This window comes from Bufo bufo, chromosome 8 (assembly GCF_905171765.1).
Source record: "Bufo bufo chromosome 8, aBufBuf1.1, whole genome shotgun sequence".
Lineage (NCBI taxonomy): Eukaryota > Metazoa > Chordata > Amphibia > Anura > Bufonidae > Bufo > Bufo bufo.
In genome coordinates this window covers 229,830,746-229,853,581 of record NC_053396.1, presented here as the reverse complement: position 1 = coordinate 229,853,581, position 22,836 = coordinate 229,830,746, and the positions used below count along the sequence as shown (strand labels likewise).

Here is a 22,836-nt window from a genome sequence, read left to right as displayed (position 1 = left end):
ATACTATATACTGACACCTGGTGTATAAGAATACTATATAATGATACCTGGTGTATAAGAATACTATATACTGACACCTGGTGTATAATAATACTACATACTGACACCTGGTGTATAATACTATATACTGACACCTGGTGTATAATAATACTACATACTGACAGCAGTTGTATAATAATACCATATACTAATATCTGGTGTATAATAATACTATATATTGATACCTGATGTATAATAATGCTATATACTGACACCTGGTATATAATAATACTATATATTGACACCTGGTGTATAATAATACTGTATACTGACACATGGTGTATAATAATACTACATACTGAAGGCAGTTGTATAATAATACTATATACTAATACCTGGTGTATAATAATACTATATACTAATACCTGGTGTATAATAATACTATATACTGACACCTGGTGTATAATAATACTATATACTGACACCTGGTGTATAATAATACTACATACTGACAGCAGATGTATAATAATACTATATACTAATACCTGGTGTATAATAATACTATATACTAATACCTGGTGTATAATAATACTATATACTGACAGCAGTTGTATAATAATACTATATACTAATACCTGGTGTATAATAATACTATATACTAATACCTGGTGTATAATAATACTATATACTGACACCTGGTGTATAATAATACTATATATTGACACCTGGTGTATAATAATACTACATACTGACAGCAGTTGTATAATAATACTATATACTAATACCTGGTGTATAATAATACTATATACTAATACCTGGTGTATAATAATACTATATACTGACAGCAGTTGTATAATAATACTATATACTAATACCTGGTGTATAATAATACTATATACTAATACCTGGTGTATAATAATACTATATACTGACACCTGGTGTATAATAATACTATATAATGACACCTGGTGTATAATAATACTACATACTGACAGCAGTTGTATAATAATACTATATACTAATACCCGGTGTATAATAATACTATATACTAATACCTGGTGTATAATAATACTATATACTGACACCTGGTGTATAATAATACTATATACTGACATCTGGTGTATAATAATACTACATACTGACAGAAGTTGTATAATAATACTATATACTAATACCTGGTGTATAATAATACTATATACTAATACCTGGTGTATAATAATACTATATACTGACACCTGGTGTATAATAATACTACATACTGACACCTGGTGTATAATAATACTACATACTGACAGCAGTTGTATAATAATACTACATACTAATACCTGGTGTATAATAATACTATATACTAATACCTGGTGTATAATAATACTGTATACTGACACCTGGTGTATAATAATACTACATACTGACAGCAGTTGTATAATAATACTATATACTAATACCTGGTGTATAATAATATTATATACTAATACCTGGTGTATAATAATACTATATACTGACACCTGGTGTATAATAATACTATATACTGACACCTGGTGTATAATAATACTATATACTGACACCTGGTGTATAATAATACTATATACTGACACCTGGTGTATAATAATACTACATACTGACAGCAGTTGTATAATAATACTATATACTAATACCTGGTGTATAATAATACTATATACTAATACCTGGTGTATAATAATACTATATACTGACACCTGGTGTATAATAATACTACATACTGACAGCAGTTGTATAATAATACTATATACTAATACCTGGTGTATAATAATACTATATACTAATACCTGGTGTATAATAATACTATATACTGACACCTGGTGTATAATAATACTACATACTGACAGCAGTTGTATAATAATACTATATACTAATACCTGGTGTATAATAATACTATATACTGACACCTGGTGTATAATAATACTACATACTGACAGCAGTTGTATAATAATACTACATACTAATACCTGGTGTATAATAATACTATATACTAATACCTGGTGTATAATAATACTGTATACTGACACCTGGTGTATAATAATACTACATACTGACAGCAGTTGTATAATAATACTATATACTAATACCTGGTGTATAATAATATTATATACTAATACCTGGTGTATAATAATACTATATACTGACACCTGGTGTATAATAATACTATATACTGACACCTGGTGTATAATAATACTATATACTGACACCTGGTGTATAATAATACTATATACTGACACCTGGTGTATAATAATACTATATACTGACACCTGGTGCATAATAATACTATGTACTGACACCTGGTGTATAATAATACTATATACTGACACCTGGTGTATAATAATACTATATACTGACACCTGGTGTATAATAATACTATATACTGACACCTGGTGTATAATAATACTATGTATCATCACCTGATATCATATGATATTGTCATACAATTATATCACCATACACATTATGATTTAATGACCCATTATTCTAATGGTAAATACTCCGCTTGGTGTTTTATAAGATCATATACAGTAGTTCAGGTTAATGCTATATAATATGCTGTAACATATAATTCTAGTACATTAATACTATATAATGATGTCTGGTGTATTATAATGTCCTATAATGCCAATATCCGATTAAACTGAACGCCTGGTGTATAATATAATTATAACCTTTTACTAGAATTTCCCGTAATAATGACAGTGATGAAGGATATCGGCTACAATGGACAGTGCTGTACAATAACCCCTGAATGCGTTATACCGTCATATCATGACAACTCTACTAACTGATAATAATATATAATGGCCTGACAGTATTATGGCATTACGTTACTTTATAATACTGTATAATGAGTGCACAGTATTATAATGTCATAATTCTAATACCTCAGAATCCCATATAAAGGTACCTGCTGTATTGTCCTGATAATGCTATATAACGACACCCCAACACTGGCACCTGGTGTATTATAATGTTGTGTAATACTAAGATCCTTATATCATGTCCTCAGTGCATTATAATGTGATCAAACTGTAACACAGTATGTCATGAAGAGACACATTGTACGATAATATACTAAAAATATGTCTTCAAGACGTCATACTATAGAATGACACCAGATGTATTATAATGTCATAATACTACCGGTGCATTATAATGCCTGATAGATGTAATACAGCAGAATGACATATGATAAATCTTATAATAATGCCCATGCTATGTTTTATAATGTCCTATAGAAGTAATACTAGATTACTTATTACTGCGAAGACACTGTATTAATAAATCTCCTAAAATACTACAGGGATATAATAACCCCAGAGTTTAATACCGTCTATATTTACCATAGACCATAAAAGTGTTTTCTACTATCTTATAATTGTAATGCTTTAGAATGAGACTTATTATATTATAAAGTCCTGTAATTCCATATAATGAGCCCAAAACGTTACAAAGTCCTTCCCATTCTACTAGACTTATATCATGACACTGGTGTATTATAATGTGCCATAATATAATGAGTCGGTGCATTGTAATGTCCTATAATACTAATATTGACACCTTCTGCAATGTAAGGTCATGTCTATATTACAGGTTAGCCCTTATAATGACCTTATAATGAGAGCGTCAATATAACCCTAGTACCAATGGTGCGTTATAAGCTGATATTACTCAGCATAAGGATCCTGGGGGTTATAATACGTCTCTATCTGCCCTACATGGTGCAATTACTCTCAGCTTCCAGGTCCCCTGTAATTTAAATCTCCTTCACCCTCACCCCTGTAAGAGCCCCCTCACCTCTGTAAGAACCCCCTCACCCCTGTAAGAGCCCCCTCACCCCTGTAAGAGCCCCCTCACCCCTGTAAGATCCCCCTCACCCCTGTAAGAGCCCCCTCACCCCTGTAAGAGCCCCCTCACCCCTGTAAGAGCCCCCTCACCCCTGTAAGTGCCCCCTCACCTCTGTAAGAGCCCCCTCACCCCTGTAAGTGCCCCCTCACCCCTGTAAGAGCCCCCTCACCCCTGTAAGTGCCCCTTCACCTCTGTAAGAGCCCCCTCACCTCTGTAAGAGCCCCCTCACCTCTGTAAGAGCCCCATCACCCCTGTAAGAGCCCCATCACCCCTGTAAGTGCCCCCTCACCTCTATAAGTGCCCCCTCACCCCTGTAAGAGCCCCCTCACCTCTGTAAGACCCCCCTCAACCCTGTAAGAGCTTCCTCACCCCTGTAAGAGCCCTCTCAACCCTGTAAGAGCCCCCTCACCTCTGTAAGTGCCCCCTCACCTCTGTAAGAGCCCCCTCAACACTATAAGTGCCCCCTCACCCCTGTAAGAGCCCCCTCACCCCTGTAAGAGCCCTCTCAACCCTGTAAGAGCCCCCTTACCCCTGTAAGAGCCCCCTCACCTCTGTAAGAGCCCCCTCACCTCTGTAAGAGCCCCCTCACCACTATAAGTGCCCCCTCACCTCTGTAAGAGCCCACTCACCCCTGTAAGAGCCCCCTCACCTCTGTAAGAGCCCCCTCACCTCTGTAAGAGCCCTCTCAACCCTATAAGTGCCCCCTCACCCCTGTAAGAGCCCCCTCACCACTATAAGTGCCCCCTCACCTCTGTAAGAGCCCCCTCAACACTATAAGTGCCCCCTCACCCCTGTAAGAGCCCCCTCACCCCTGTAAGAGCCCTCTCAACCCTGTAAGAGCCCCCTCACCTCTGTAAGAGCCCCCTCAACACTATAAGTGCCCCCTCACCCCTGTAAGAGCCCTCTCAACCCTGTAAGAGCCCCCTCACCTCTGTAAGATCCCCCTCAACACTATAAGTGCCCCCTCACCTCTGTAAGATCCCCCTCAACACTATAAGTGCCCCCTCACCTCTGTAAGAGCCCCCTCACCCCTGTAAGAGCCCTCTCACCTCTGTAAGAGCCCCCTCACCCCTGTAAGAGCCCCCTCACCTCTGTAAGAGCCCCCTCACCTCTGTAAGAGCCCCATCACCCCTGTAAGAGCCCCATCACCCCTGTAAGTGCCCACTCACCTCTATAAGTGCCCCCTCAACCCTGTAAGAGCTTCCTCACCCCTGTAAGAGCCCTCTCAACCCTGTAAGAGCCCCCTCACCTCTGTAAGTGCCCCCTCACCTCTGTAAGTGCCCCCTCACCTCTGTAAGATCCCCCTCAACACTATAAGTGCCCCCTCACCTCTGTAAGAGCCCCCTCACCCCTGTAAGAGCCCTCTCACCTCTGTAAGAGCCCCCTCACCCCTGTAAGAGCCCTCTCACCCCTGTAAGAGCCCTCTCACCCCTGTAAGAGCCCTCTCAACCCTGTAAGAGCCCCCTCACCTCTGTAAGATCCCCCTCAACACTATAAGTGCCCCCTCACCTCTGTAAGATCCCCCTCAACACTATAAGTGCCCCCTCACCTCTGTAAGAGCCCCCTCACCCGTGTAAGAGCCCTCTCACCTCTGTAAGAGCCCCCTCACCCCTGTTAGAGCCCCCTCACCTCTGTAAGAGCCCCCTCACCACTATAAGTGCCCCCTCACCTCTGTAAGAGCCCACTCACCCCTGTAAGAGCCCCCTCACCTCTGTAAGAGCCCCCTCACCTCTGTAAGAGCCCACTCACATCTGTAAGAGCCCCCTCACCCCTGTAAGAGCCTCCTCACCTCTATAAGTGCCCCCTCACCTCTGTAAGAGCCCCCTCACCCCTGTAAGAGCCCCCTCAACACTATAAGTGCCCCCTCACCCCTATAAGTGCCCCCTCACCTCTGTAAGAGCCCCCTCACCCCTGTAAGAGCCCCCTCACCCCTGTAAGTGCCCCCTCACCTCTGTAAGAGCCCCCTCACCCCTGTAAGTGCCCCCTGTAAGAGCCCCCTCAACTCTGTAAGAGCCCCCTCACCTCTGTAAGTGCCCCCTCACCTCTATAAGTTCCCCCTCACCTCTGTAAGAGCCTCCTCACCTCTGTAAGAGCCCCCTCACCTCTATAAGTGCCCCCTCACCTCTGTAAGAGCCCCCTCACCTCTGTAAGAGCCCCCTCAACACTATAAGTGCCCCCTCACCCCTATAAGTGCCCCCTCACCTCTGTAAGAGCCCCCTCACCCCTGTAAGAGCCCCCTCACCCCTGTAAGTGCCCCCTCACCTCTGTAAGAGCCCCCTCACCCCTGTAAGAGCCCCCTCACGTCTATAAGTGCCCCCTCACCCCTGTAAGAGCCCCCTCACCTCTGTAAGAGCCCCCTCAACCCTGTAAGAGCCCCCTCACCTCTGTAAGAGCCCCCTCACCCCTGTAAGAGCCCCCTCACCCCTGTAAGTGCCCCCTCACCTCTGTAAGAGCCCCCTCACCCCTATAAGTGCCCCCTCACCCCTGTAAGAGCCCCCTCACCCCTGTAAGAGTCCCCTCACCCCTGTAAGAGCCCCCTCACCCCTGTAAGAGCCCCCTCACCTCTGTAAGAGCCCCCTCAACCCTGTAAGAGCCCCCTCACCTCTGTAAGAGCCCCCTCACCTCTGTAAGTGCCCCCTCACCTCTGTAAGAGCCCCCTCACCCCTGTAAGAGCCCCCTCACCCCTGTAAGAGCCCCCTCACCTCTGTAAGAGCCCCCTCACCCCTGTAAGAGCCCCCTCACCCCTGTAAGAGCCCCCTCACCCCTGTAAGTGCCCCCTCACCACTATAAGTGCCCCCTCAACCCTGTAAGAGCCCCCTCACCCCTGTAAGAGCCCCCTCACCCCTGTAAGAGCCCCCTCACCTTTGTAAGTGCCCCCTCACCTCTGTAAGTGCCCCCTCACCCCTGTAAGAGCCTCCTCACCCCTGTAAGTGCCCCCTCACCTGTGTAAGAGCCCCCTCACCCCTGTAAGAGCCCCCTCACCTCTGTAAGTGCCCCCTCACCTCTATAAGTTCCCCCTCACCTCTGTAAGAGCCCCCTCACCTCTGTAAGAGCCCCCTCACCTCTGTAAGAGCCCCCTCAACCCTGTAAGAGCCCACTCCCCTGTAAGAGCCCCCTCACCTCTGTAAGAGCCCCCTCAACCCTGTAAGAGCTCCCTCACCTCTGTAAGAGCCCCCTCACCCCTGTAAGAGCCCCCTCACCCCTATAAGTGCCCCCTCACCCCTGTAAGAGCCCCCTCACCCCTGTAAGAGCCCCCTCACCCCTGTAAGATCCCCCTCACCTCTGTAAGAGCCCCCTCAACCCTGTAAGAGCCCCCTCACCTCTGTAAGAGCCCCCTCACCTCTGTAAGAGCCCCCTCACCCCTATAAGAGCCCCCTCAACCCTGTAAGAGCCCCCTCACCTCTGTAAGAGCCCCCTCAACCCTGTAAGAGCCCCCTCAACCCTGTAAGAGCCCCCTCACCCCTATAAGAGCCCCCTCAACCCTGTAAGAGCCCCCTCAACCCTGTAAGAGCCCCCTCACCTCTGTAAGTGCCCCCTCACCTCTTTAAGAGCCCCCTCAACTCTGTAAGTGCCCCCTCACCTCTGTAAGAGCCCCCTCCCCTCTGTAAGTGCCCCCTCACCTCTGTAAGAGCCCCCTCACCCCTGTAAGAGCCCCCTCACCTCTGTAAGAGCCCCCTCACTCCTGTAAGAGCCCCCTCACCCCTGTAAGAGCCCCCTCACCTCTGTAAGAGCCCCCTCACTCCTGTAAGAGCCCCCTCACCCCTGTAAAAGCCCCCTCACCTCTGTAAGAGCCCCCTCACCCCTGTAAGAGCCCCCTCACCTCTGTAAGAGCCCCCTCACCCCTGTAAGAGCCCCCTCACCTCTGTAAGTGCCCCCTGTAAGAGCCCCCTCAACCCTGTAAGAGCCCCCTCACCTGTGTAAGAGCCCCCTCACCACTATAAGTGCCCCCTCACCTCTGTAAGAGCCCCCTCACCCCTGTAAGAGCCCCCTCACCTCTGTAAGTGCCCCCTCACCTCTATAAGTTCCCCCTCACCTCTGTAAGAGCCCCCTCACCTCTGTAAGAGCCCCCTCACCTCTGTAAGAGCCCCCTCAACCCTGTAAGAGCCCACTCCCCTGTAAGAGCCCCCTCACCCCTGTAAGAGCCCCCTCACCTCTGTAAGAGCCCCCTCAACCCTGTAAGAGCTCCCTCACCTCTGTAAGAGCCCCCTCACCTCTGTAAGAGCCCCCTCACCCCTGTAAGAGCCCCCTCACCCCTATAAGTGCCCCCTCACCCCTGTAAGAGCCCCCTCACCCTTGTAAGAGTCCCCTCACCCCTGTAAGATCCCCCTCACCTCTGTAAGAGCCCCCTCACCCCTATAAGAGCCCCCTCAACCCTGTAAGAGCCCCCTCACCTCTGTAAGAGCCCCCTCAACCCTGTAAGAGCCCCCTCAACCCTGTAAGAGCCCCCTCAACCCTGTAAGAGCCCCCTCACCTCTGTAAGTGCCCCCCTCACCTCTGTAAGAGCCCCCTCACCTCTGTAAGTGCCCCCTCACCTCTGTAAGAGCCCCCCCCCCCCTCTGTAAGTGCCCCCTCACCTCTGTAAGAGCCCCCTCACCCCTGTAAGAGCCCCCTCACCTCTGTAAGAGCCCCCTCACTCCTGTAAGAGCCCCCTCACTTCTGTAAGAGCCCCCTCACCCCTGTAAGAGCCCTCTCACCTCTGTAAGTGCCCCCTCACCTCTGTAAGAGCCCCCTCACCCCTGTAAGAGCCCCCTCACCTCTGTAAGAGCCCCCTCACTCCTGTGAGAGCCCCCTCACCCCTGTAAGAGCCCCCTCACCTCTGTAAGAGCCCCCTCACCCCTGTAAGAGCCCCCTCACCCCTGTAAGTGCCCCCTCACCTCTGTAAGAGCCCCCTCACCCTTATAAGTGCCCCCTCACCTCTGTAAGAGCCCCCTCACCTCTGTAAGTGCCCCCTGTAAGAGCCCCCTCAACCCTGTAAGAGCCCCCACTCCCCTGTAAGAGCCCCCTCACCTCTGTAAGAGCCCCCTCACCTCTGTAAGAGCCCCCTGTAAGAGCCCCCTCAACCCTGTAAGAGCCCCCACTCCCCTGTAAGAGCCCCCTCACCCCTGTAAGAGCCCCCTCACCTCTGTAAGAGCCCCCTTACCCTTATAAGTGCCCCCTCACCTCTGTAAGTGCCCCCTCACCCCTGTAAGAGCCCCTTTACCCTTATAAGTGCCCCCTCACCTCTGTAAGAGTCCCCCATCTCTGTAAGTGCCCCCTGTGAGAGCCCTCACTCCCCTGTAAGAGCCCCCTCAACCCTATAAGAGCCCCCTCACCTCTGTAAGAGCTTCCTCACATATATTAGAGCCCCCTCATCTGTATTATAGCCCCCTTACCTGTATTAGAGCCCCCTCACCCCTGTAAGAGCCCCCTCACCTCTGTAAGAGCCCCCTCACTCCTGTAAGAGCCCCCTCACCCCTGTAAGAGCCCCCTCACCTCTGTAAGAGCCCCCTCACCCCTGTAAGAGCCCTCTCACCTCTGTAAGAGCCCCCTCACCTCTGTAAGAGCCCCCTCACCCCTGTAAGAGCCCCCTCACCCCTGTAAGAGCCCCCACTCCCCTGTAAGAGCCCCCTCACCCCTGTAAGAGCCCCCTCACCTCTGTAAGAGCCCCCTCACCCCTGTAAGAGCCCCCTTACCCTTATAAGTGCCCCCTCACCTCTGTAAGAGTCCCCCATCTCTGTAAGTGCCCCCTATAAGAGCCCCCTCACCTCTGTAAGAGCTTCCTCACATATATTAGAGCCCCCTCATCTGTATTATAGCCCCCTTACCTGTATTAGAGCCCCCTCACCCCTGTAAGAGCCCCCTCACTTCTGTAAGAGCCCCCTCACATATATTAGAGCCACCTCAGGCGTGTTAGCCCCCCCATAACCTCAGCCCTGTTAGCCCCCCCATAACCTCAGCCGTGTTAGCCCCCCCATATCAAAATTTTTGAACAAAACCTATGCAGTTGGTTAGATCTTTGTTAGATCAGGTTGGATCAATTGTTGTTTGCGTTAGATCTCACACAGAAGGGAGATATTAACAGTTATTGGCAGGGGGGGGGCTAACCCGTCATCAGCCCCCCCTTATCAAAAAATGTACCAAAAAATTAGCTATTTTGGAAGATATTTGTTAGATCAAGTATGATCAACTAGTTGTTTTGCTAGATCTCACATAATTACAGACTTATTAAGTGATTAATGAGGGGGGGCTAGCCCCCCCATATGCAAATTTCAGGTAAAATTTGATGCAGGCTAATAGGCCTTCGTTAGATCCGGTAAGATCAAGTGGTTTCAACGTTAGAGCTTATTTAATTACAGAGATATTATGGATATTTGGTATTACATAAGGGGGGGGGGGCTAGCCCCCCTATTTAATAATACTACCTAATATCTGTGTCTTCATGTGAAATATCTCTGTAATTATATGAGATCTAACGTTGAAACCACTTGATCTTACCGGATCTAACGAAGGCCTATTAGCCTGAATGAATTTTTTCCCGAGAATTATATGTGGGGGGGGGGGGGGGGGGGCTAGCCCCCCTTATGTAATACCAAATATCCATAATATCTCTGTAATTATATGAGATCTAACGTTGAAACCACTTGATCTTAGCGGATCTAATGCAGATCCAGTAACCTGAATGAATTTTTACCAGAAAATTGTATGTGGGGGGCTAGCTCCCCCCTTATGTAATACTGAACATTTATAATATCTCTGTAATTATATGAGATCTAATGTTAAAACCACTTGATCTTAGCGGATCTAACGAAGGTCAAATTTTACCTGAAAATTGCATGTGGGGGGGCTAGCCCCCCCTCATTAATCACTTAATAAGTCTGTAATTATGTGAGATCTAACAAATATCTTCCAAAATAGCTAATTGTTTGGTCAATTTTTTGATAAGGGGGGGCTGATGACGGGTTAGCCCCCCCCCTGCCAATAACTGCTAATATCTCTCCTTCTGTGTGAGATCTAACGCAAACAACAATTGATCCAACCGGATCTAACAAAGATCTAACCAACTGCATATGTTTTGTTCAAAAATTTTGATATGGGGGGGCTAACACGGCCGAGTTGTTAGAGCCACCTCATCTGTATCATAGCCCCCTTACCTGTATTAGAGCCCCCTCACCCCTGTAAGGACCCCCTCACATATATTAGATCCCCCTCAGCTGTATTATAGCCCCCTTACCTGTATTAGAGCCCCCTCACCCCTGTAAGGGCCCCCTCACCTCTGTAAGGGCCCCCTCACATATATATGAGCCCCCTCAGCTGTATTATAGCCCCCTTACCTGTATTAGAGCCCCCTCACCCCTGTAAGGGCCCCCTCACCTCTGTAAGAGCCCCCTCACATATATTAGAGCCCCCTTACCTGTATTAGAGCCCCCTCACCCCTGTAAGGGCCCCCTCACCTCTGTAAGAGCCCCCTCACATATATTAGATCCCCCTCAGCTGTATTAGAGCCCCCTCACCCCTATAAGTGCCCCCTCACCTCTGTAAGAGCCCCCTCACCCTTGTAAGGGACCCCTCACCCAATTCTTCCTGTTACTTAACCCTCTGACTTTCTCTCTCGCTGCCAGAGAAAAGACCTAAATCTGCACCGCCATCTCCGAAACCAGCAGCCCAGAAGGAGAGCGGCGTCCAGGTGGAGCTACAAGGAGGAGAACTGTGGAGGAGATTCCACCAGATCGGGACTGAGATGATCATTACCAAGGCCGGCAGGTGAGGGGCGACCACAGTGGTGGTTGTTGTCCTATTATATGTGTGCAGTTCCCCAGACTTGGGGGGATCTGTAATTGCTGTAATGGTTCATTATGTATGGTTATGTTAGGCCGTGTGTTCCAGCAAGAAGAGATATGGTTGGCAGTGGTTGGCAGGAACAGGGCGAAGCACCCTGTAGTAGTGGGCTGGTCCTGATTAGATACAGGTAGGTAGGAAGCACATGTCCGAGCTCCCACTCCAAGGGACCGTATGCAGAATTCATGTCAGAGCTTCACTCCAGATAGAACATGGCTACAGTGTGCCAAAACAGCAGAGTGATCACCAAGAGCGCAGCTCTACTGACCCTGCTGCCGGTCAGGGAAAACAGATCAGACACCCATCACTTAGAATGATCACCAGGCCATACGAAGCTCAAGCCTATGTAACAAGTACCTTCTAGCACCATTTAAATGCCACAAATAGGCCACCATCCCTCCTCATCTAGTGCCAGAAACTGCACTTTGTACCTAATATTGCTGGATGCACCACAAGATATATGCTGCATTAGGTAAAGGCAGAGACTTTTGTACATTCACTGCTCTGATCCAGAGCAAGAAATAATCTAAAAGAGAACACCATGACACACAATCACGTGAGGGACACTACCACTCCCATCCTCTGCACTGGCTCCTAAAGAGCTTGCTGTATAGACTAGACATGGGTGTATACATAGTAACATAGTACATAAGGCCGAAAAAAGACATTTGTCCATCCAGTTCGGCCTGTCATCCTGCAAGTGGATCCAGAGGAAGGCAAAAAAAAACTGTGAGGTAGAAGCCAATTTTCCCCACTTTAGGGGAATAAAAAATTCTTTCCCGACTCTAATCAGGCATCAGAATAACTCCCTGGATCAACGACCCCTCTCTAGTAGCTATAGCCTGTAATATTATTACACTCCAGAAATACATCCAGACCCCTCCTGAACTCCTTTATTGTACTCACCATCACCACCTCCTCAGGCAGAGAGTTCCATAGTCTCACTGCTCTTACAGTAAAGAGTCCATAGTCTCACTGCTCTTACAGTAAAGAGTCCATAGTCTCACTGCCCTTACAGTAAAGAGTCCATAGTCTCACTGCTCTTACAGTAAAGAGTCCATAGTCTCACTGCTCTTACAGTAAAGAGTCCATAGTCTCACTGCTCTTACAGTATAGAGTCCATAGTCTCACTGCCCTTACAGTAAAGAGTCCATAGTCTCACTGCTCTTACAGTATAGAGTCCATAGTCTCACTGCTCTTACAGTAAAGAGTCCATAGTCTCACTGCTCTTACAGTATATAGTCCATAGTCTCACTGCTCTTACAGTAAAGAGTCCATAGTCTCACTGCTCTTACAGTAAAGAGTCCATAGTCTCACTGCTCTTACAGTACAGAGTCCATAGTCTCACTGCTCCTACAGTAAAAAGTCCACAGTCTCACTGCTCTTACAGTAAAGAGTCCATAGTCTCACTGCTCTTACAGTACAGAGTCCATAGTCTCACTGCTCTTACAGTATAGAGTCCATAGTCTCACTGCTCTTACAGTATAGAGTCCATAGTCTCACTGCTCTTACAGTATAGAGTCCACAGTCTCACTGCTCTTACAGTAAAAAGTCCACAGTCTCACTGCTCTTACAGTAAAGAGTCCATAGTCTCACTGCTCTTACAGTAAAGAGCCCATAGTCTCGCTGCTCTTACAGTAAAGAGTCCATAGTCTCACTGCTCTTACAGTAAAAAGTCCACAGTCTCACTGCTCTTACAGTAAAGAGTCCATAGTCTCACTGCTCTTACAGTACAGAGTCCATAGTCTCACTGCTCTTACAGTATAGAGTCCATAGTCTCACTGCTCTTACAGTATAGAGTCCATAGTCTCACTGCTCTTACAGTATAGAGTCCACAGTCTCACTGCTCTTACAGTAAAAAGTCCACAGTCTCACTGCTCTTACAGTAAAGAGTCCATAGTCTCACTGCTCTTACAGTAAAGAGCCCATAGTCTCGCTGCTCTTACAGTAAAGAGTCCATAGTCTCACTGCTCTTACAGTAAAGAGTCCACAGTCTCACTGCTCTTACAGTATAGAGTCCATAGTCTCACTGCTCTTACAGTAAAGAGTCCATAGTCTCACTGCTCTTACAGTAAAGAGTCCATAGTCTTACTGCTCTTACAGTAAAGAGTCCATAGTCTCACTGCTCTTACAGTAAAGAGTCCATAGTCTCACTGCTCTTACAGTAGAGTCCATAGTCTCAGTGCTTTTACCGTAAAGAGTCCATAGTCTCACTGCTCTTACAGTAAAGAGTCCCATAGTCTCACTGCTCTTACAGTAAAGAGTCCATAGTCTCACTGCTCTTACAGTAAAGAGTCCATAGTCTCACTGCTCTTACAGTAAAGAGTCCATAGTCTCACTGCTCTTACAGTAAAGAGTCCATAGTCTCACTGCTCTTACAGTAAAGAGTCCATAGTCTCACTGCTCTTACAGTAGAGTCCATAGTCTCAGTGCTTTTACCGTAAAGAGTCCATAGTCTCACTGCTCTTACAGTAAAGAGTCCCATAGTCTCACTGCTCTTACAGTAAAGAGTCCATAGTCTCACTGCTCTTACAGTAAAGAGTCCATAGTCTCACTGCTCTTACAGTAAAGAGTCCACAGTCTCACTGCTCTTACAGTAAAGAGTCCATAGTCTCACTGCTCTTACAGTAAAAAGTCCACAGTCTCACTGCTCTTACAGTAAAGAGTCCATAGTCTCACTGCTCTTACAGTAAAGAGCCCATAGTCTCGCTGCTCTTACAGTAAAGAGTCCATAGTCTCACTGCTCTTACAGTAAAGAGTCCACAGTCTCACTGCTCTTACAGTATAGAGTCCATAGTCTCACTGCTCTTACAGTAAAGAGTCCATAGTCTCACTGCTCTTACAGTAAAGAGTCCATAGTCTTACTGCTCTTACAGTAAAGAGTCCATAGTCTCACTGCTCTTACAGTAAAGAGTCCATAGTCTCACTGCTCTTACAGTAGAGTCCATAGTCTCAGTGCTTTTACCGTAAAGAGTCCATAGTCTCACTGCTCTTACAGTAAAGAGTCCCATAGTCTCACTGCTCTTACAGTAAAGAGTCCATAGTCTCACTGCTCTTACAGTAAAGAGTCCATAGTCTCACTGCTCTTACAGTAAAGAGTCCATAGTCTCACTGCTCTTACAGTAAAGAGTCCATAGTCTCACTGCTCTTACTGTAAAGAGTCCATAGTCTCACTGCTCTTACAGTAAAGACTCCATAGTCTCACAGCTCTTACAGTAAAGAGTCCATAGTCTCACTGCTCTTACAGTAAAGAGTCCATAGTCTCACTGCTCTTACAGTAAAGAGTCCATAGTCTCACTGCTCTTACTGTAAAGAGTCCATAGTCTCCCTGCTCTTACAGTACAGAGTCCATAGTCTCACTGCTCTTACAGTAAAGAGTCCATAGTCTCACTGCTCTTACAGTAAAGAGTCCATAGTCTCACTGCTCTTACAGTACAGAGTCCATAGTCTCACTGCTCTTACAGTAAAGAGTCCATAGTCTCACTGCTCTTACAGTATAGAGTCCATAGTCTCACCGCTCTTACAGTAAAGAGTCCATAGTCTCACTGCTCTTACAGTAAAGAGTCCATAGTCTCACTGCTCTTACAGCAAAGAGTCCACAGTCTCACTGCTCTTACAGTAAAGGGTCCATAGTCTCACTGCTCTTACAGTAAAGAGTCCATAGTCTCACTGCTCTTACCATAAAGAGTCCATAGTCTCACTGCTCTCACAGTAAAGAGTCCATAGTCTCACTGCTCTTACAGTAAAGAGTCCATAGTCTTACTGCTCTTACAGTAAAGAGTCCATAGTCTCACTGCTCTTACCGTAAAGAGTCCATAGTCTCACTGCTCTTACAGTAAAGAGTCCATAGTCTCATTGCTCTTACAGTAAAGAGTTCATAGTCTCACTGCTCTTACAGTAAAGAGTCCATAGTCTCACTGCTCTTACAGTAAAGAGTCCATAGTCTCACTGCTCTTACAGTAAAGAGTCCATAGTCTCACTGCTCTTACAGTAAAGAGTCCATAGTCTCACTGCTCTTACAGTAGAGTCCATAGTCTCAGTGCTCTTACCGTAAAGAGTCCATAGTCTCACTGCTCTTACAGTAAAGAGTCCCATAGTCTCACTGCTCTTACAGTAAAGAGTCCATAGTCTCACTGCTCTTACAGTAAAGAGTCCATAGTCTCACTGCTCTTACAGTAAAGAGTCCATAGTCTCACTGCTCTTACAGTAAAGTACATAGTCTCACCGCTCTTACAGTATAGAGTCCATCGTCTCAGTGCTCTTACAGTAAAGAGTCCATAGTCTCAGTGCTCTTACAGTATAGAGTCCATAGTCTCACTGCACTTACCATAAAGAGTCCATAGTCTCACTGCTCTTACAGTAAAGAGTCCATAGTCTCACTGCTCTTACAGTATAGAGTCCATAGTCTCACTGCTCTTACAGTAAGGAGTCCATAGTCTCACTGCTCTTACAGTAAATAGTCCATAGTCTTACTGCTCTTACAGTAAAAAGTCCATAGTCTCACCGGTCTTACAGTAAAGAATTCATAGTCTCACCGCTCTTACAGTAAAGAGTCCATAGTCTCACCGCTCTTACATTAAAGTGTCTATAGTCTCACTGCTCTTACAGTAAAGAGTCCATAGTCTTACTGCTCTTACAGTAAAGAGTCCATAGTCTCACTGCTCTTACCATAAAGAGTCCATAGTCTCACTGCTCTCACAGTAAAGAGTCCATAGTCTCACTGCTCTTACAGTAAAGAGTCCATAGTCTTACTGCTCTTACAGTAAAGAGTCCATAGTCTCACTGCTCTTACCGTAAAGAGTCCATAGTCTCACTGCTCTTACAGTAAAGAGTCCATAGTCTCACTGCTCTCACAGTAAAGAGTCCATAGTCTCACTGCTCTTACAGTAAAGAGTCCATAGTCTCACTGCTCTTACAGTAAAGAGTCCATAGTCTCACTGCTCTTACCGTAAAGAGTCCATAGTCTCACTGCTCTTACAGTAAAGAGTCCATAGTCTCATTGCTCTTACAGTAAAGAGTTCATAGTCTCACTGCTCTTACAGTAAAGAGTCCATAGTCTCACTGCTCTTACAGTAAAGAGTCCATAGTCTCACTGCTCTTACAGTAAAGAGTCCATAGTCTCACTGCTCTTACAGTAAAGAGTCCATAGTCTCACTGCTCTTACAGTAGAGTCCATAGTCTCAGTGCTCTTACCGTAAAGAGTCCATAGTCTCACTGCTCTTACAGTAAAGAGTCCCATAGTCTCACTGCTCTTACAGTAAAGAGTCCATAGTCTCACTGCTCTTACAGTAAAGAGTCCATAGTCTCACTGCTCTTACAGTAAAGAGTCCATAGTCTCACTGCTCTTACAGTAAAGTACATGGTCTCACCGCTCTTACAGTATAGAGTCCATCGTCTCAGTGCTCTTACAGTAAAGAGTCCATAGTCTCAGTGCTCTTACAGTATAGAGTCCATAGTCTCACTGCTCTTACAGTAAGGAGTCCATAGTCTCACTGCTCTTACAGTAAATAGTCCATAGTCTTACTGCTCTTACAGTAAAAAGTCCATAGTCTCACCGGTCTTACAGTAAAGAATTCATAGTCTCACCGCTCTTACAGTAAAGAGTCCATAGTCTCACCGCTCTTACATTAAAGTGTCTATAGTCTCACTGCTCTTACAGTAAAGAGTCTATAGTCTCACTGCTCTTACAGTATAGAGTCCATAGTCTCACTGCTCTTACAGTAAAGAGTCTATAGTCTCAGTGCTCTTACCGTAAAGAGTCCATAGTCTCACTGCTCTTCCATTAAAGAGTCCACAGTCTCACTGCTCTTACAGTAAAGAGTCCATATTCTCACTGCTCTTACAGTAAAGAGTCCATAGTCTCACTGCTCTTACATTAAAGAGTCCACAGTCTCACTGCTCTTACAGTAAAGAGTCCATATTCTCACTGCTCTTACAGTAAAGAGTCCATAGTCTCACTGCTCTTACAGTAAAGAGTCCATAGTCTCACTGCTCTTACAGTAAAGAGTCCATAGTCTCACTGCTATTACAATAAAGAGTCCATAGTCTCACTGCTCTTACAGTAAAGAGTCCATAGTCTCACTGCTCTTACAGTAGAGTCCATAGTCTCACTGCTCTTACAGTATAGAGTCCATAGTCTCACTGCTCTTACAGTAAAGAGTCCACAGTCTCACTGCTCTTACAGTACAGAGTCCATAGTCTCACTGCTCTTACAGTAAAGAGTCCATAGTCTCACTGCTCTTACAGTATAGAGTCCATAGTCTCACTGCTCTTACAGTAAAGAGTCCATAGTCTCACTGCTCTTACAGTAAAGAATCTACAGTCTCTCCGCTCTTACAGTAAAGAGTCCATAGTCTCACTGCTCTTACAGTAAAGAGTCCATAGTCTCACTGCTATTACAATAAAGAGTCCATAGTCTCACTGCTCTTACAGTAAAGAGTCCATAGTCTCTCTGCTCTTACAGTAAAGAGTCCATAGTCTCACTGCTCTTACAGTAAAGAGTCCATAGTCTAACTGCTCTTACAGTAAAGAGTCCATAGTCTCACTGCTCTTACAGTAAAGAGTCCATAGTCTCACTGCTCTTACAGTAAAGAGTCCATAGTCTCACTGCTCTTACAGTATAGAGTCCACAGTCTCACTGCTCTTACAGTAAAGAGTCCACAGTCTCACTGCTCTTACAGTAAAGAGTCCATAGTCTCACTGCTCTTACAGTAGAGTCCATAGTCTCACTGCTCTTACAGTAAAGAGTCCATAGTCTCACTGCTCTTACAGTATAGAGTCCATAGTCTCACTGCTCTTACAGTAGAGTCCATAGTCTCACTGCTCTTACAGTAAAGAGTCCATAGTCTCACTGCTCTTACAGTATAGAGTCCATAGTCTCACTGCTCTTACAGTAAAGAGTCCATAGTCTCACTGCTCTTACAGTAAAGAGTCCATAGTCTCACTGCTCTTACAGTATAGAGTCCATAGTCTCACTGCTCTTACAGTAAAGAGTCCATAGTCTCACTGCTCTTACAGTAAAGAGTCCATAGTCTCACTGCTCTTACAGTATAGAGTCCATAGTCTCACTGCTCTTACAGTAAAGAGTCCATAGTCTCACTGCTCTTACAGTGTAGAGTCCATAGTCTCACTGCTCTTACAGTGTAGAGTCCATAGTCTCACTGCTCTTACAGTAGAGTCCATAGTCTCACTGTTCTTACAGTAAAGAGTCCATAGTCTGACAGCTCTTACAGTAAAGAGTCCATAGTCTCACTGCTCTTACAGTAAAGAGTCCATAGTCTCACTGCTCTTACTGTAAAGAGTCCATAGTCTCCCTGCTCTTACAGTACAGAGTCCATAGTCTCACTGCTCTTACAGTAAAGAGTCCATAGTCTCACTGCTCTTACAGTAAAGAGTCCATAGTCTCACTGCTCTTACAGTACAGAGTCCATAGTCTCACTGCTCTTACAGTAAAGAGTCCATAGTCTCACTGCTCTTACAGTATAGAGTCCATAGTCTCACCGCTCTTACAGTAAAGAGTCCATAGTCTCACTGCTCTTACAGTAAAGAGTCCATAGTCTCACTGCTCTTACAGCAAAGAGTCCACAGTCTCACTGCTCTTACAGTAAAGGGTCCATAGTCTCACTGCTCTTACAGTAAAGAGTCCATAGTCTCACTGCTCTTACCATAAAGAGTCCATAGTCTCACTGCTCTCACAGTAAAGAGTCCATAGTCTCACTGCTCTTACAGTAAAGAGTCCATAGTCTTACTGCTCTTACAGTAAAGAGTCCATAGTCTCACTGCTCTTACCGTAAAGAGTCCATAGTCTCACTGCTCTTACAGTAAAGAGTCCATAGTCTCACTGCTCTCACAGTAAAGAGTCCATAGTCTCACTGCTCTTACAGTAAAGAGTCCATAGTCTTACTGCTCTTACAGTAAAGAGTCCATAGTCTCACTGCTCTTACCGTAAAGAGTCCATAGTCTCACTGCTCTTACAGTAAAGAGTCCATAGTCTCATTGCTCTTACAGTAAAGAGTTCATAGTCTCACTGCTCTTACAGTAAAGAGTCCATAGTCTCACTGCTCTTACAGTAAAGAGTCCATAGTCTCACTGCTCTTACAGTAAAGAGTCCATAGTCTCACTGCTCTTACAGTAGAGTCCATAGTCTCAGTGCTCTTACCGTAAAGAGTCCATAGTCTCACTGCTCTTACAGTAAAGAGTCCCATAGTCTCACTGCTCTTACAGTAAAGAGTCCATAGTCTCACTGCTCTTACAGTAAAGAGTCCATAGTCTCACTGCTCTTACAGTAAAGAGTCCATAGTCTCACTGCTCTTACAGTAAAGTACATAGTCTCACCGCTCTTACAGTATAGAGTCCATCGTCTCAGTGCTCTTACAGTAAAGAGTCCATAGTCTCAGTGCTCTTACAGTATAGAGTCCATAGTCTCACTGCACTTACCATAAAGAGTCCATAGTCTCACTGCTCTTACAGTAAAGAGTCCATAGTCTCACTGCTCTTACAGTATAGAGTCCATAGTCTCACTGCTCTTACAGTAAGGAGTCCATAGTCTCACTGCTCTTACAGTAAATAGTCCATAGTCTTACTGCTCTTACAGTAAAAAGTCCATAGTCTCACCGGTCTTACAGTAAAGAATTCATAGTCTCACCGCTCTTACAGTAAAGAGTCCATAGTCTCACCGCTCTTACATTAAAGTGTCTATAGTCTCACTGCTCTTACAGTAAAGAGTCCATAGTCTCACTGCTCTTACAGTATATAGCCCATAGTCTCACTGCTCTTACCGTATAGAGTCCATAGTCTCACTGCTCTTACAGTAAAGAGTCTATAGTCTCAGTGCTCTTACCGTAAAGAGTCCATAGTCTCACTGCTCTTCCATTAAAGAGTCCACAGTCTCACTGCTCTTACAGTAAAGAGTCCATATTCTCACTGCTCTTACAGTAAAGAGTCCATAGTCTCACTGCTCTTACATTAAAGAGTCCACAGTCTCACTGCTCTTACAGTAAAGAGTCCATATTCTCACTGCTCTTACAGTAAAGAGTCCATAGTCTCACTGCTCTTACAGTAAAGAGTCCATAGTCTCACTGCTCTTACAGTAAAGAGTCCATAGTCTCACTGCTCTTACAGTAGAGTTTATAGTCTCACTGTTCTTACAGTAAAGAGTCCATAGTCTGACAGCTCTTACAGTAAAGAGTCCATAGTCTCACTGCTCTTACAGTAAAGTGTCCATAGTCTCACTGCTCTTACCGTAAAGAGTCCATAGTCTCACTGCACTTACCGTAAAGAGTACATAGCCTCACTGCACTTACAGTAAAGAGTCCATAGTCTCACTGCTCTTACAGTATAGAGTCCATAGTCTCACTGCTCTTACAGTACAGAGTCCATAGTCTCACTGCTCTTACAGTATAGAGTCCATAGTCTCACTGCTCTTACAGTAAATAGTCCATAGTCTTACTGCTCTTACAGTAAAGAGTCCATAGTCTCACCGGTCTTACAGTAAAGAATTCATAGTCTCACCGCTCTTACAGTAAAGAGTCCATAGTCTCACTGCTCTTACAGTAAAGAGTCCATAGTCTCACTGCTCTTATAGTATAGAGTCTTTAGTCTCACTGCTCTAACAGTAAAGAGTCCATAGTCTCACTGCTCTTACAGTATAGAGTCCATAGTCTCACTGCTCTTACAGTATAGAGTCCATAGTCTCACTGCTCTTACAGTAAAGAGCCCATAGTCTCACTGCTCTTACAGTAAAGAGTCCATAGTCTCACTGCTCTTACAGTAAAGAGTCCATAGTCTCACTGCTCTTACAGTAAAGAGTCCATAGTCTCACTGCTCTTACCGTGAAGAGTCCATAGTCTCACTGCTCTTACAGTAAAGAGTCCATAGTCTCACTGCTCTTACAGTAAAGAGTCCATAGTCTCACTGCTCTTACAGTAAAGAGTCCATAGTCTCACTGCTCTTACAGTAAAGAGTCCATAGTCTCACTGCTTTTACAGTAAAGAGTCCATAGTCTCACTGCTCTTACAGTAAAGGGTCCATAGTCTCACTGCTCTTACAGTAAAGAGTCCATAGTCTCACCGCTCTTACAGTAAAGAGTCCATAGTCTCACTGCTCTTACATTAAAGAGTCCACAGTCTCACCGCTCTTACAGTAAAGAATCCTCTTCTATGTTTGTGTACAAACCTTCTTTTTTCTAAAGTGAATAACCCTAATGTTGATAATCTTTCAGGGTACTGTAGTTGCCCCATTCCAGTTATTACTTTAGTTGCCCTCCTCTGGACCTTCTCCAGCTCTGCTATGTCTGCCTTGTTTACATGAGCCCAGAACTGTACACAGTACTCCATGTGTGGTCTGACTAGCGATTTGTAAAGTGGTAGGACTATGTTCTCATCACCGCCATCTATGCCCCTTTTGATGCAACCCATTATCTTATTGGCCTTGGCAGCAGCTGCCTGACACTAGTTTTTGCAGCTTAGTTCGCTGTTTATTAAAATTCCTAGATCCTTTTCCATGTCAGTGTTACCCAGTGTTTTACCATGTAGTATGTACGGGTGACTTGCATTATTCCTTCCCATGTGCATAACTTTACATTTGTCAGTGTTAAACCTCATCGGCCACTTATCTGCCCAAGCCTCCAATCTATCCAGATCCCTCTGTAGTAGTATACTGTCCTCTGTAGTGTATATATACAGTATACTGTCCTCTGTAGTGTATATATACAGTATACTGTCCTCTGTAGTATATATATACAGTATACTGTCCTCTGTAGTATATATACAGTATACTGTCCTCTGTAGTATATACACAGTATACTGTCCTCTGTAGTATATACACAGTATACTGTCCTCTGTAGTATATATACAGTATACTGTCCTCTGTAGTATATATACAGTATACTGTCCTCTGTAGTATATATACAGTATAATGTCCTCTGTAGTATATATACAGTATACTGTCCTTAGTAGTATATATATACAGTATACTGTCCTCTGTAGTATATATACAGTATACTGTCCTCTGTAGTATATATACAGTATACTGTCCTTTGTAGTGTATATATACAGTATACTGTCCTCTGTAGTATATATATACAGTATACTGTCCTCTGTAGTATATATACAGTATACTGTCCTCTGTAGTATGTATACAGTATACTGTCCTCTGTAGTATATTCACAGTATA

At 44.9% G+C, this 22,836-nt stretch overlaps 1 protein-coding gene across 1 annotated transcript in view; it reads left to right on the top strand.

The window, feature by feature from the left end:
- The first annotated feature begins 11,505 nt into the window (after positions 1-11,505).
- TBX22 (T-box transcription factor 22) overlaps positions 11,506-22,836 on the top strand; it is an 88,069-nt gene continuing 76,738 nt past the window's right edge. The window contains exon 1 of the mRNA XM_040406443.1: positions 11,506-11,589. Within this exon, the coding sequence (XP_040262377.1) occupies positions 11,567-11,589 (23 nt within the window). The 5' untranslated portion in view covers positions 11,506-11,566. The remainder of the gene's footprint in view (positions 11,590-22,836) is intronic.